Below are 16,217 nucleotides of genomic sequence, written 5' to 3' on the forward strand. Positions count from 1 at the left end.
CAGATTGGTCAAAACCCATGTTTTATCAGAGTATAAAACATAGAAAAAGCGTGCTTTATTGTTTTTCATCATGTTACCTCTATATCATAAAGCAAATGAAGAAGCCTAAGCCGTGTATTACACTGTGATAAAACACTCCAGACATTTGAGAACACCCGAGAAATGTAGAAAACACTCGCCTGCGGTATTTTTGAGAAAATGACATCATTTTCTCAAATTCTCAACCAAGACTTGGAACAAGGAAAATTAATGGCGGCCATAAATTTTCAGAAATAAAGGTCCAAAAACCGCGAATTCTAATGTTTGTAACAGATTGAAAATTGGCAAGAGATCTAGGAAAGACCTATTGTGTACGAAAATGTAAAAAAATGGATATCGAAAATTTCATCAAAGTGGCACTTTAAAAAAACAATTATTCCACTCGCGCTTATTGGGTATGAGATGATCATAGCCAACTGTCCTATCCAACGCATGCACGCTCGTAGAATAATTGTTAAATATATAATACGTATGCTATTTTTATTTTACCTAAATATCCCGTTTCCTGAAAACCCCTAATAGGGCCTCATGTATCTAAGCCTATATATGAATGTTTACTAATTATGTAATCCACTAAACTGGGATAGGTGTTTTACAACTACCACTACACTGTGATTTACCTTAGTGTGCCCACACACCAAAGACAGTTTTTCTTACTATTGCTTACCTCCATTTCCATACATACAGACAGGCAGATAGAAAGATATTCTTGGAGTGGGAGGACAGAAAATGCATACATGCTAATTCAAAAGGTATAGAAGTACAAGGATGAAAATCAGACAGATCATAGTCCTCTCAAAAATGTACGATTTTAACAGATAATTGTTATCTGTAATGTGAAAGCTGTTCAGATTCTGTCGCCTTGGATCTGCCATCTTGCATTTTGGGATTTCCTAAAAACCTCAGACAAACCCTAAAAACTAAAAATCTCTTTGTGATCTAACAAAGCACAAATATAGTTCAGACTCACTAATCATAATTTGGGAAAAAAGTTAATGAAAGAAAAATTGCAAAAAAATGGTCATCTCTGTTGAGAAATCGAAACAAGGTTGCTATGAAAGTGATTTCACACCTAATGCCCTGTGGGCAGAGCTTACCTTATCAAAATGATGTCAGACAAATTCAAAAATTGTCAGGAAAATTTGGAACTTTCTGCCATAGACCATGAACATTCTCTGACACCCTTTCCCCTTAATGCTCAAGACGATGCTGTCCCTCAATTATGGAGTATGACACATGCAGCATACATAGTTAGTATACAAAGTCACATATACATACATAGTCACATAATATGTGAACCCAGACTTTGCAGTTGCCACACTCTATCCAGTCAACAGTACTCAGTCCATCACTGAAGGGGGGTCCTCCTTAAAACAGAAAGTACAAACATAGGGATCAATGTTATTTAGTTCTTGTACTGTGGATTCCGAAAGGATAGAGCTCTTTCCTTTAATGTTCCTTTTTGTTTTGGTAGAAAAGAATCGCTTTTGTTTCTCCACGAGCTTATTTGCTGGGTAAGATTTTGTTTTCAAGTACTGGTGACCAGTACCAATAACAGCGAGTCCCCTTGCCATTGATATTGCCAAGCAAACGTGTCGGAGGGCAGCATGAACGGTATCGCTGTTTGGAGCAATTTGAATGACATCTGTAAGTTCTGCGATGACACTTAAGGCATTTCTTCTTAGGTCTTCTAATTTGGTGCAATTTTTGTATTCCTTGCTGGTGGAATCAAATTGGCCAAATCTTCACGCGTCTCCTCGACATTGGTTTCAATCTCCCCCTCCCTTGACTCATGTGTTGGGTTGGCCATGCTGACAGCGTGGACGTGGTGGCAGACCACACCCCTGATAACATCGTCTAGGCATGTGCAATCGAACAAGTGCACACAAACCATGCAGGAAGAGCACTGTAAGAAGCAGGCACAAGGTGATGACGAAATTCGACGCACCAAATAAGTCTTGGTCTCCTCTTTCAAAGACTTTACCTCCTAGCAGTCATTCTCCTTTCTGAGTAACGGGTTAGCTGAAACCGACTCTGCTTGTTTGTGCCTTTTCGTGTTCTCTCTTTGTCTCACCCTTGACTTTCCTTTTTCTGGTTTAATCACTTGCTCATAGGCCTTGTCTCTGGAAATCTTTCGAAGCTGGAAGAGGAGATGGTCGTGTCGATTTTGCTTCCTTTCGAAGTACACTTCTTTGAGAGTACGATGGAAGCTCTCTATGAACATGTTGGTATTTATCTGTGTTCCGACTCAGAAGCAACTTGCCAATTCTCGAGGTCTCCTCTCATAAAATTTCTCGAAGTAGCTAGCCATAGCTGGAGATCTCTCCCTAAGCCATGCAAGCACGTGCTGCAAAGAGTGCCTAAATCCCGCCTCGCTGGTCTCATTTTGGAGTCCTTTGAGGGTGGCATAGAATTCTGCTTGTTGCTCCTTGTCCTTGATATGCTCGCCGATCTTGTGTCTCCAGCTCCTATCAATGTGCTTAAGTCTTATTACTGCCATTTGTGTATTACTATAAGTAGTCATTCCAGTTGCTACACAAAACACTATGTTGAACTATTCTATCTCACCTTGACTGTTTTCCTGTACACTCCAGCCAAACATGTTTGCTTTCCTTAGCTTTAGGACCCTCATTAGTGGTCTTGTGCTTTCTCATTTTATGTTTGTATAAGCAGTTTCTGCTGCTTAACTGCAAGCCACAATCTCGACACTGAAACTGACTTGCAACCTTTGGAAGCGGTTCCGGATGAGACGACTCGTTTCCACTTTCAGTCTGTGGAGAAGCGGTTGTCATAGCAGAAGACTTTGGAGGTTCTGCAGTGCGAGATGGATGATCGCGAGGATTGTTGCTACTTCTGCTAGACATTGACGCTGCCCCTGAACTACCTAGTGCACAGGACATGGCTGTCTTTGATTGTGGTCTAGCTGCTGAAGTACTGTTGCACGTGTCATTGAGTGATGAGGATGGATCTCTATGGGTAGAGGGTCTTGCTTCTTTAGCAGTAAGTGGTTGCTCACTTGAGGAGTGTTTAAACATTTTGGATTTCTCGGACAAAGAAGACATTTTGGACAAGGGCCTTTTCAGATTTAAGGAGGAATTTTTATTCAATGGCAAATTCCGTTTCATGGCTGAAGGCGATGAATTTGCATTTGGAGACGCTGAATGGCCGAGCATCCATGCTGAACTATTCAAGGAATTACTTGCTTCAGACACATAGGTGTGGGTCCTAGTAGCAGAGCGGGCTGAAGAAGCTGCTGGAACTGAATGTTCTTAAGAGGGTGAATGACCCTGTGCTGTTCCTGGAGTCGACCCACATGATGACAGCGCTTTACGGTCAAGTGATAACTTGAAGTTTTTCTTGGAATTGCCAGCCGTGTCTCGGCGTAGGCTAAAGGAGTGGTTAGACTTAGTTGCAACATTATCGCGCCAGCCAGGCTGCAGCAAAACATAATCAATGTCGATGCGGCCTTCAGCAAACCAGGACATCAAGACTCTTCTCAAACAGTAGAAATGTTGGCTCAGGCGTTGTAGATAGATTGCCTCTTTAACGTAGGGGCCAATGAAGAACTGAAAAAGTGTTCTGTCTAATGTCGCAAGCACTGCACTGATGACAGCAATGACTCCACATATGCCACACCAAGTCTGAAATGGGTAGTTACGACATCTCCAGGACCTGGACCTGGACCAATTGAGAAGACGTAGCCAAAGGGGAGTGAACAGTGCAAATGCTAGAACTATCGTAACTTCCAACAGGGGGTCTGTGGTTTGTAAAGCTGTTTACCACTTCTAAAATATTTGACGGGGGATCCCAAGCCAGCGTGTCACAGTATATGATACGCTTGAAGGGCCGCAACTCAACAACTTCCATGACCCAGTGATTCCCTGAATTTCTCATGCCACCGATGAAGGTCTTGCCATTTCTTTTCCCGACTTTACAAGTAATGCGAGCCGCTTAAGAGTTCCAAAGTTAAACAGTTTACTTTTCCTGCTCATTTCATTAGCAAAGTTGACTACGGTGTTAGGGCACAAAACCATCGTATCCTGTTGCATGGTATTTAATTGACTCGATACCCATGTTACATGGTCAGTCGACAGCCAGTCTCGATCACCTGATGCAGCAAGATGAGAAAGCTCATCAGGGGTCAAACCTAGACATTATTAAAGAGACAAAAGAATGTTGAGGCTTTCATCTTTCATATGTGTCGATATGTGTCATGCGACAGATCGAGTGCAAAAATCTGGTAGATACCTTTGATTGCTGCACAATTTGATTTTGCTAAAAAAACTAATAAACAATTATCGATATTTACACAACAGAGATAGGTAGCCAGAAGCACTACAACGAAAAATTCCAAAAAGTTGTGTGACTGATCTGACTGATGATCAGAGAGAGCTTGGCCTGATCTAGTCTCCTGTGCACCTTTGGGTCACAAGATATCTCGTATTCCTCTTGCATGTAGATTCACTAATATTCAGTGTTTTGATGAACAAAAGATTTGAAAGCAGAGTTTTGTTTGTCCAGGGGAAGTTGTGTTTAATATGTACACAGTAAACAAAGGCATATCACTTTGACAATGTGATGAGCTTCTGTTGTAAACAATAGCGAGTTTTGTCGTGACCTTTGTCCGTGGTAGGGATGAAATAAGTATGTACCTAGAAATGGGAAAAACACGGGTCAAAACATTCCAAAAGACTTACTGTACAAGGGTAGCAAATCGTCAAAGGGTTTATCCCAGATCATAGTTTGAAAGGCATCGATTGTTGCTGGAGAGACTGCACGCTTTGTATTAGGCTGTTGAAAGCCCTTTGTGAAACACCTGATCTCTTTTTTAAATTCAAGTGGCTTTTCCTTTTGGCAAATTTCTCTGGAAGAATTCATTTCCATATAAACAATGAAATAACTTGATATTATTCAAGGGTATCGAACTGGTTGATTTTATTCATACAAGTTTCCCGCTAAAAGACATAAAAGATAAAATCAGGCAGGCATGAAATATGAATAACACTGGGTACACGTCTCTCCGAATTAGTGTCCAGTTCATTTTCGGCTTGGGTGATGCGCTGTCTCTAATGGCATGTTAGTCGAGTCGTAGGCACATTGATGGCCATTTGATGGCGGTCGCTGGCTGATTACCTCGTTCTGTTACAGGTGTAGGCAATCACTTTTATAATGGGTAATGCCATATTCCTCAGAAACCCAATTTATCGACGATAACAATATTGACGTCCTCCATACTTTATTGGAGATGACGATGATGGTACGATCGAAAACCTGGATGGTTCTAGATATTAAATAAAGACCAGAATAAATGCCTGGAGGGACATGACATGATGGACGACAGTACTGTGATCAGCTAGTGGAAAGAAAACTTCGGACTGTCTCAACCTACCCCTAGCCTTCTTTTCGGAGGCATTTTGTTTCTCGTTGTCGACTTTTTAACCATTCCATCATGAATGTTCCCGGAGTTATAGTCGTGTGTAAAAGGTTAGGAATCCAAATATCCTTTCAGTGTAAACCTCTACTAATCTGAATACTCTAAAATTGATGAATCCGGAAACTTTTAACAATCTGGAAAAATCTCCTCTAGTGTAAACCTAGTCTCAGTTGCACAGAGTTTGTTTACGGTAAACGAGCACCCTGGCATGAGCATGAAATTGCAAATGTTTGTGCTTCCAGGTTAGAATAATGTAGGTAAAAAACATACCTTCACAAATTAGCTTCTACGCTAACCCCCCAGTTCATGTGAAAATATTTCGCACGAAATTTGACGGCTAATGTAGGTACTTTAGTTCTATTGAACTTGTGAGTCTACGGATACTGGCGCTGTCACGCAACATGTCAACAAATCATAGTCTATACATGGGACCTCTACACTGGCATGGACTTTGATGCCATGATATATCTGTCTGTAAAACCTCGGTTGTTAATGAAAAATGTTGATTTTAGAAACAGACAGAGGTTGAAAGTCAGCTAGTTTTATTATTATCATTATCATTATCATTATTATTAAGAATATTGTTTTTCCGGTCTGCCGATTGTAGGCTGAGAGTATTCTTGAGAATATTCTTAGTTTATTTCTGTGTTTTTGAATGTATTTCGTGTCTGGATAGTGTTACATTTTAGATCCAGCCTGCAGGCATTAAAGCCTGATATGACGAACGTAACTTCTCGCAGAATTGTTATTAGCAACAAGCATACCGCTCGTGCAGTTTTTGTTGCTTTTTGCCAGATGGTTTTGCCATTTAGAGAAAGAAAGAATTTTAATCGGTTTAGTTAAAAACATATAATCCTATTTTATTTTCAAATTTTCAACACAAAATTATATTCCTTTTCAAAATCTCAGCCTCGGGTTTATTCTTAAAATATTCTTAAAATTTCCCAAATTAGAGTCTCGATATTCTTATAAAACAATTCTTACATTAGCTTATAACGTGCTGTTAAGTCCAGTGATGGGACATGTAGACAGCCTTCTCCAATACAACCAACAGTTTCTTGTGTACAACACTTACGACTACTCTCTACAAGTGTTGAGAAATGAAGTTAGTATCGCTACAAAGGTCAGGAGAATTTGGCCAGCCGACCACAACTACTGATTGATTTCATAAAGCAACAATAAATCAAACTTCCTTGTATATTCGGACTGTTCAATTCTTATGTTCCTTCCAGTAATGGTTGCCGGTTTGGTGTTCACTTTTTCAAAGCTCTCTTCGCTGTTCCTGGCAGTTTCTCAGTGAGTGCAAAACTGCTTTTGCAGACCCGCAGCATTCCATAAGGTGCCGCTATTTGATTGACAGAAGTCTATTGAAAAGAGCGCTTTGGCTCTGAAGGTTGCATAGGTTTATGTTATATACCTCTTGAATATTGTAGATCAGGTAATACCTTTCTAATTTTCATACAGTAAATCTATCAGTTAAGGCCGCCGCACACTAGCCGATTTTTTGCCGTCCCGACAAAAAATCTTCACTCGTCGGCTAGTATGCGGTGAATTCAGACAAGTCTGCGACAAGATCGGGGCTTGTCGGGTGACATCTGACAGTGCTACATCTCAAAACATCTTGTCGGGCCTTTTCAGCTAGTGTGCGGGGGACCAAGACAACTTGTTGGGGCTTGCGCACACCTCAACCAATTAGGAAATGCCATGAGAGTCACATCAGTGGAATAGGTGCCATCTTGCTTTTAGATGACTCGGTCCCAAGCTTAAACACGTTTAGTCGGGACAAAAAAATCGGCTAGTGTGCGGCAAGCTGATGGCCCGACAAATTTTAACCTGATTTGACCGCGACAAAAAATCTGCAGTTCTACGACAAAAAATCAGCTAGTGTGTGGCAGTCTTTAAGCTCAAAAACTATCATGTCCTAAGTTGCACTAAATATTCTCTATTGTAGTTTAGAAAACAGTCCTAAGAAAAAATGTGCACTGATTGGTTAAAAAATGTGTTTCTATTTATCAAATACATTATGAGCTCGAGATTTCTAGTTGATTCGGCCTTCGGCCTCATCAACTATCACCTCTTATAGTTCACTAAATTTTCTCTGATTCTTATTGGTTTAAATTGATCATGTGACGTGATAGCGTTCATCCATGGAGAGAAACTATCAGCCCATAGTGCCCGTCGAAGGAAAATACCCGGATGGATAGTACCCGTCCGTGAAAAATTTTTGGTAAGCAAGTGACCTTATGCAAAAAAATGGACAAATGAAATTGTATTAAGTGGGTTTTGTTTATTTTCCTTTTTAAATTTAACCAATTTGGCTTTCACGGCTTTCATTTAAAAAAGTTGAAAATAATTCGATATGATTTTTGAACTGGCTCACGGAAGAAAATTTAGTGGGGAACAATAAAGACAATAGAGTGTTTATGTCTCGGAACTGTCGGTCTGATGGTTGTCCCTTGGAAATTTGATGTCCTTAAAACTAACATATTTGCCCTCGAAGCTTCGCTTCTCGGACAAATATTTGTTTTAAGAACATCAAATTTCCACAGGACAACTATCAGCCCATAGTTCCTCGACAGAAACACTATTGTTCAGATAGAAATCAACAGCGAATAATCTAATTTTTTAGTAGAATTCTTACTACAATTTACTTCAAATAACGGTTTCCAATTATTTCTTGACGTATTATTAAACTTTGTGCCTGAAAAAGATCGCTTGGATTGAATTGTCATTTAAAATTGAAGTTGTGTGCAGGCGTGCATCAGTTTTTCAATAATTTCAACTTTTTTAAATGTCAAGAAACCGTAAATGTCCATCATTTAGACTTCTCAGGAATTTAATTATCCGTTTGCATCATAGTTTTCCTGCAAAACTTTGGAAAAACGAAAAAGACGTCACCACTTCCTAGACGACCTCCAGCCACTGCACACTAATGGCTGATAGTGTTCAATGACTCAGCTAATCAGATTACAGCATTTGCATTAGTATACTAGTAAAATTCTACCAAAACTCGATAGAAACACATAACTAGCATGAGCTGTTGACGTGATGATGGCGCGAGCAAAGAGAATTTACATTTTGATAATCAAAGTTAACAAGTTGCTTTCCTTTTTTTCGTCGCAGTGTTTTCTAAAAGAATAAAAAAGAATAGAAAAACATGTTCTCCATGTTTCTATTGAGTTATAGAAACACTTGTGAAAGTTTGGGAGAACTCGAAAAAGCTGCAGAAACACTCGCATTTCTTGTTCTCCCAAACTTCCACTCGTGTTTCTATAACTCAATAGAAACATGGTACATGTTTTCTATTTCTTAATTCAAATGCAGTCAAACTGCCATTTACATCTGGCATGTGAAAATGACAAATATTGCGGGCTTTCTGCTAGACTAGACATAATATGCGGTTTTTTTTTATTGAAGTAATTCCCTCTAAAGCTACAAAAAGTATACCGCTAACCTGATACTCTTCCAATTCTGCCAGTTCGTTATTTGTTAAGGCAAGTTCAGCTTCCTTCTCAAGCATGAGCTGCTTCAAAGCTGGAAACAATATTATGAGACACATTTTAAGTACTCAAGTGTCCCATGTTTGTGGTGCATTCTGCTGGATGAGCCATTTTTTCTGAATTTTTTCTGAAGGTCTAATAAGCTAAGGATGTCTAATATCAATCAAAAAATGCTCAAGGGGCAGGGAAATATCCATGCAGTGCATCCCAAACCAGTGGATAGGGTTTTCACACATTTTGCTTGGTTACTCAAACCCGGGATATATAGTGTACAATGGTTTCCTGATTGGCTACCTTGATAAAAAAATAAATTTTACCAAACAATAAAGCAGTTGTCCCTGCTAACACAAAGAAAGCTACATAATTCAGCTTGGCAGTATTTACGAGTACAGTATTATTGTTTTTACCCTTGAAGGTATCAGCAAAACCAACACGAAACTATTTCTTTGAGTTTACTCGAGGTTTAGCTAAATTAAAACAGTAAAATTTACAAAAATGCCTAACACAGAATGCAAAAAGACTTCAACTCCTTTGGAGGAACTGTTAGTCGGTAAACAGACTTTCATTTTTTGCTACTTTCCCTGAGGCCACCCCGTTGTGTTCGAACCCCCACCTCGCCTCCGCGGTTACTAATGCTCAACGAACTCGAGACAAAATACAGGGTCTGTGAACAGACTAAAGAAATATCACCAGAGCAACTAATAACAAGTCCCTTTATTCAGAAGTCTTATCTGCCTCCAAGAACACGTGACAGCATTTTCTACCACAAAAAGTTGCTTACCACATTTCGATAATCTACTACAGTATGAACTTTCCGGACAAAAGCCTCCAGCAAAAACTTATGAAAGCTGAACTCAACTAAACTTTTTGACAGATCAATGAATTGAGGATTTAATTTCTGTCGTGTTTACCGTTTTGAAGTTTCACTAAACTTTATGTGACTTTTCTTGGGCTGTTGCACATTTTGTCCATGAATTTACTTAGCAAAAACTTTTGGGTGTCAGTAAAAGCGCGGACTCAGGGTCGGGGTCAGGGCTGGGGTCAGGGTTGGGGTGTCTCTTTTTATAATTTTTTTCTTTCTTTCTTTAATTTCCTTTTTTGATGTCTTTTTTCTTTTCTTTTCTTTTTCTAACCCAAATTCTGATTTCTTGCGATTTACATCAGCAGTGCATCATTGCAATATCTTCACATATAAAGAAAATAAGATGAGGTGGAGCTCATTTTTCACATCATCTCAAACAATTTGCGTCACATTCCAGTCACGACAGTCGCATATAGAAGCTGCACAAATTTATTGTCTAGTTCAGCGTGCTGATTTCTGCATAAAAAAGTTAGTCGAGTTAGTGGAGAATTTAGAGATCCAACATAAAATCAAATAAGGATTTTTAAAGGCCTCTAGAAATAATTCGTCTCGAAAGCTTAGTATATACACTTGATGCAACTCTATTCTGGCAGTTCCGTGAATTGACTACTTCATACTCTCACAAGAAACGACGCAAGGAAAAACAGATTTGTTCGCCTTAAACTAACAAATCGTGAACTAGAATAAGAAAACCTTACCATTAATACCCCTGCCGCCTTCCATGAGACCCTGGGAACGAGGTTGCTATAGATCGTTCTAACTGTCGCGCAATGAAAAAATCAAAAACCATTTGGCAGATGAAGTCAAGAAAATGCGATCTTCTGAAAGATAAATAAGTTTTAGGTCTGTGCGTTATCCCAAACTTCAGATATTTGTCAATAGGTTTCACACAAATTTAAATAGTTTTAACTTAATGTAGCTAAGGTATATTTTATTGTGTATTAATAGTGTCCCCAATTAGTTATCTAAGCTAAATACTTTTGACACTTTCATAAAGCAATCCCTCCCTCCCTCCCGCACCACCATAAACCTAAAGTTCAAAATGCACTGGTTTCCAAACAAAAGACGCTATTGAGCTGAAACATTGTCAACAATATACATTTTGCACCTCTTATGCCTGATGAGGATAGAGACTGAAATGTGACGCGGGTTGTTTGCGGTAATGTACCTTACAAATAAGCTCCACACCATTTCATTTTCTTTATATGCAAAGATATAGCAATGATGCACAGCTAATGCAAATTGCGAGAAATCGGAGTTAACGTTAAAAAGAAACTTAAAGAAAGAAGGAAAAAAATTGTTAAACAAGAGACCCCGGCCTCGACCCCGAGTCCGCGTTTTACTGACACCCAAAACGTTTTGTAGGGTTTGGATTTGATAATTGCATATATTTTTTCCCACTGGTTTGGTATGAACATGTACTAAAACAATTATTCCTCTCAGTGGCGGTAGCTAGTGGTTAAGTTTTTTTAACGAGCTGCAACCCATCTCCACTGCGGGGAAATGTGTTTGTTTCACTTCGATTGTTGGTAAAATAGTATCCACCACTAGCCACCTCCACTGCAGAGAATAATTCTTAACTATCCCTAGCTTGGAGGATTGCTTTTTTCTTCCTTTAAAATAGCAAGGAAGTTGGAGAAAAGGAATGAAAGAAGGCAAGGGCAATGACTTACAGTAATTTTTGTTGCCCTAAAATGCTCAAGTATTCCCTGCAGCAGAGGTTAAGTGAGCTGGTCATCATCATTTCCCTATATTAACTGAACTGACAGAAATAATTTTCATTGGCTGCTAAATTTCATTTCAGCACCATTCCCATCTGCATAATGGGCAAACAAATTTGCCAAAACATTTCAATTGAGGGGTGTTCTAGAGGTATTTTCAACTATCTGACAGACAACTTCCACAAAAGTATAAGCAAATCAACAAGCCAATGTAGGTCCAAGTTCCTTTCCTTTCAGAATTATCCTGAAGGTAAAATTATACGGTGAAATCAATTAGCTTCTAGCAATACCTTGTTTCTTTTCTTGATACTCCTTTAACATCTGCTCTCTCTGCTGTTTGATGTTCTCCAACTCTTGCTGATTGCTGTCACTCAAGGATATGATTGTTGTCTGCCTCTTCTGTGTCTTTTTAGCCATGTATGACATATACTCGTGCTGAAAATATTTGTGCATTTACTTTTCCTGGCTAGCTGGACTACAAATGCTAGCTCAAAGTATGTTAACAAGCCTACTACAAGGCTGAGAAATAACTCTTGTTTCCATTGCAGGAAGCAACTAGGAGTATGGATACGGCTCCTGATGGGATGCTCCAGGTAGCTAATCACAGGTTACTTCCTGGCCTTTGGTCAGGTAGCCCCATTAATTCTTTGGTACCGGCAGAGAATTAATGGAGAGAGTTACATGTAACTCTCTTTTCAAAGAACTGAACAGAACACAATGACCCTGGTTATTACTTCTCTCTCAATCTAGACCTCTCAATCTAGAGTCCAGTGAATGCACGAACCATACAGTGTATAAAGGTCCTCCACCTCCCATGTACAACTAGAAATATACTCTCGCAGTAGCATGCTTAAGTACGTGTACAGTTAAAGTATGTTATAGTACCTCCCTTATTTATTGAACATCTCAACAACTTCATCCAGTGAAAGGCTTGCAATACACAGTTTTTCACCCCCGCCAAATTGGCAATGCACGTATTTGTGGTGAATGCAGTTACTTTTGCTTCCTCCGATAAGTCCAATTCCAGAAAACATATCAACATCTTCCGTCACAACAAACAAATACAAAACTTCCATTCTAGAGCAATCCATGTTTAGTCACATAATAATTATGATAAACTGTAAGACCCACAGACATATTTGTTATGTTTATCTGTAGCCATGGTTACAAAAAGTCTTTACATCCCATGATAGTTTTTTAAAGAATTCGCATTTGCAAAACAATATGACAACCATGGTCAACTGTGGATTTATCATCACTAATACTTAACACGTACCGGAGCAAAAGAAACTCAAAGTTCATAACTTAGAAATGCTCATAGTTCAAGAACACGATTCTAAGGAAAGTGATCAATTTTTAAAATGTTTTACCTGTGTTTGATGTGATTCAGATGCTCTCTTAAATTTGTCGTCTAACGTGATCGACTAGTTTTTCTCCCATTCTTTGTCGCTTTCAAAAACGCTAGTAGACTAATTGTTGCTATTTTAGAATAGTAATAAAATTGCAACTTTTTTGGAGAGGAAGATTGCAAATTTCTGCCATGTTTCTTTTTCAGTTGCTCTAGACTGTTCTAGCATCCTAACTTGCACACTAAGGGTGTGACAGTTTGCACGCTTATCAAAACAAAAAGTGCACCTAACCCGCCAAATTTTGTTTTCATCAAAACGAATCCATTCGTTATTCGAAGCATTTGGGCAAAACATTTTTGAATTTGCTCGAATCCTCGATTTGCTATGCCCTTTCAAAGTCACGCTTGAAGTGTTGCGTGACCACGTTTTGGGGAGTCTGGGGCGGTGGTTGTTGATGACGTCTACCCGGGAACCAAACGCAATGGTGCCACAGTCAGCTCTCTGTATTTGCTCGAGAAAATGGAAAACAAAACTAATCGTTCCAGTATCTTTTGGGACTAAAACGTCCAAGTTTTGTTTCAGAATCATTTCTTTTTTGTCACTGGAGTCAGAGTTAAGTTTCAATTTGAAAGAATCCAAAATAAACTTCGATCGAGCACATTTGACAACTTGAGAGCAATTTGCAATATTTCAAGTGACGACGGGAAAGACTTCTTTACGGATGAACTGCTTGTATATTAGGAATGGAAAGCTATATACGATGTGGAGGAGCAGGCAAACGAAAAGCAGTAGAGAAAACTCAAGGACTGCTTTGGATGGTAATTTTCCAGATTCCCACGAGTGTTTATAGCTGTTTACATTTGTCCTTAGTGAGAATGTATTTTGTCACAGTATGGTTGTTCTATTAAATCCAGTTTGTGCTTTACTTTCTGGAATGCTTCATGTTTATAACAGCGATGTACTTTTTCGAGACTTGATGACCTCCAAAACACTTTCTTCGATCGATTGAAAATCGTAGAATTGTTTGGACCTGTATTTTTGAAGCTGCGGGAAGCAAGGCGGAAGGAAACATAGCCTGCAATACAGGCGGATTAGCGGGCTCTAGCGTGATACACGAGCGCGCGCAAAGCGTGAGGTGAGAAAAATCCATTTTTCTCGCCTCACGCTTCACACGCGCTCGTGTATCGTGCTAGAGCCTGCTAATCCTCCAGTAGTGCAGGCTAAAGGAAAATACAATTACTGATTTTATATTGTCACACGTTTTAAGTCGTACCTGCAAATAAAAAATGTAAATTTTCTCAAAGTTTGCAGTGAAATTTGTCAGATAAGCAGAAAGGATGCGTTCCCCAAGCGGTCCAAGCGCTAAAACGACAAAAGCAACCAGGGTTTTGAATGTGGGGAGCTTAGATACGAGTGTTCCGCCATCTTGAAAGTACCCAGAATTCCCAGAAGTTCGAACATGCTTCCCACGCCTTCCAGTTGCAACAAAATTGAGGCACCATATGGTCTGTGTGGGTCTCCATGATTTACCAGACAGGTGGCTGTGTATAGAGTGTACTGAACAGTGGTGATCTCCATCACATTATGTGGCTGTATTGGAAACGAATTGAGTCACTCGTATTTTGTTGACAGATAATCGGTCAACGATCAACACTGTTCAATACACGTTATACAAAAAACAATCGGTATTTCCCTGAGAAAGAGTGAGGTAAACTATGAGATAGAGCCAGACAAACTAGTGTAATAACTGGATTTCACTTTGCATATTGAAAGATGAATCTCATTCTCTTTGGACACCAGACGAAAATAAAGCTAGATTTTACGATAACTCTAAGTGCTTGGCTAAACTTATTACAGAGGAAAAATAGATTTTGCTGTGTTGTCCAAAATCGGATTTAAAAGTACTGAATATATCCAAGAAGAAAAGACTTTTCTAGTATTTAGAAGAGTGCTGCACTTTGATGAAACTACAGCAAGAGGGTCAATAATGACTTGAAGAAAGATAAACTTTAACGGTCATAATTGAAATTTTTAGATTCTATGAAAAACTGGAATGATTGTACATGTTGACTCTAGAATAGCTAGTGGTAATATTTTAGGGTTTGTGAATTCATCAGCTGAAAGCAAATTATTAAAGAAAACAAAGTCAAATTGAAGCTTGTTTTCGAGACTTTATTAGTATACATATTTTATATAAAGAGAGCAGAGCCTCCCCACTGCCTTTCACTGGAGCAGCGCGATCAATGAAAAAGTCTTGTCAATTAAATGCAAGCATATATTCTTTCCTTCAAATGGCTTGAAATTCTCGGTCTGGTGGGTAACTTTGAAATCAAAACCTTTTCCCAAGGTGGGGAACTTTGAATTGAAATCTTATCCCAAGGGTTAGGAAGTTTGACTCCAAATTTTTGTTTCTGATCAAAGTACCCACCCTATCCCGTGATCCCCCCCCCCCCCAGGGCATAACATTGATAGCGGCATTACGCAGTCATATTTTCGACACTATCAGTTCACAGAGTGTGAGTCCAACAGTTTTGTTATCATGTAATTCTAAAGGATTAATCCTCCACTTTTATCTAAATCGAAAGAGAAATAAGTGTTGGTTGGCGGCCTACAGTTGCGTCTTATTTACATATCAGTTTATTGGTCGTAACACTTCTTGATTGATCACACAAGTTTGCGGGCTATGTTATAAATACTGTGGGATTGGAAGATATAGGTTGTCAGTAGTATTTCTACAAATTGCTGCTTGACTTTAAGCAGAAAATTTTGAAAATAGCGTTTGAAAGTCTGTAGAACAAATTCCAGTGAGAGTTCTTAAACGGTTCTCACAGTTTGCTTGTTTCGGTTCGACAAAATTAACATCGTTTACGTCTTTATTGTACCATTGACCGATCATCGCCAGTAAATTGTACAGTATATCTTTCTTTAAATCTGGGATATTGCTGCAACAGCCGATAGCACTTCTAGAAGGCGTTTCTGTGCACTTTTGGAATGTGTATTGCAACATCCTGAAGGAAATGAGTGGACGTGAAATATTCAACCTTCCTGGGTAGAGGTCATGACAGCCGCTGGACCCATTCTCCTCAAACTCGGTCGCAAAACAAAATGGTGGTTTTTTGGAGCTATTTTCGAGATTTCGTCGGGGCACAGAAAATCGAGGATTTAACTGAATCCAAATTTTTCTCGCAGAAGTATTTCAAATAACAAGTAGATTCGTTTTACGGGAAATAAATTTTGGGGTTAGGTGCACTTTAAGATCTCCGAAACAAAGCGTTGTGTATCCTTCATTGTTCTACAAATTAAATATGCGCA

General features: G+C 39.1%; 2 protein-coding genes across 2 annotated transcripts in view; both read right to left on the bottom strand.

Moving 5' to 3' along the window:
* LOC110054494 (uncharacterized) overlaps positions 1 to 4,184 on the bottom strand; it is a 4,249-nt gene extending 65 nt beyond the window's left edge. Inside the window, exon 1 of the mRNA XM_089289659.1 lies at positions 1 to 4,184. This exon is cut by the window's left edge and continues 65 nt beyond it. Within this exon, the coding sequence (XP_089145785.1) occupies positions 2,604 to 3,212 (609 nt within the window). The 5' untranslated portion in view covers positions 3,213 to 4,184 and the 3' untranslated portion in view covers positions 1 to 2,603.
* Positions 1 to 16,217, bottom strand: part of LOC110054493 (coiled-coil domain-containing protein 166-like) — a 78,250-nt gene that overhangs the window by 16,950 nt on the left and 45,083 nt on the right. Inside the window, exons 4-5 of the mRNA XM_089289658.1 lie at positions 11,847 to 11,991; positions 8,928 to 9,007 (exon numbers count right to left, since the gene is read on the bottom strand). Coding sequence (XP_089145784.1) covers positions 8,928 to 9,007; positions 11,847 to 11,991 — 225 coding nt within the window. The remainder of the gene's footprint in view (positions 1 to 8,927; positions 9,008 to 11,846; positions 11,992 to 16,217) is intronic.

This window comes from Orbicella faveolata, unplaced genomic scaffold (genome assembly GCF_042242905.1).
Source record: "Orbicella faveolata isolate gen_17 unplaced genomic scaffold, um_ofav_v1 contig_2, whole genome shotgun sequence".
Lineage (NCBI taxonomy): Eukaryota > Metazoa > Cnidaria > Anthozoa > Scleractinia > Merulinidae > Orbicella > Orbicella faveolata.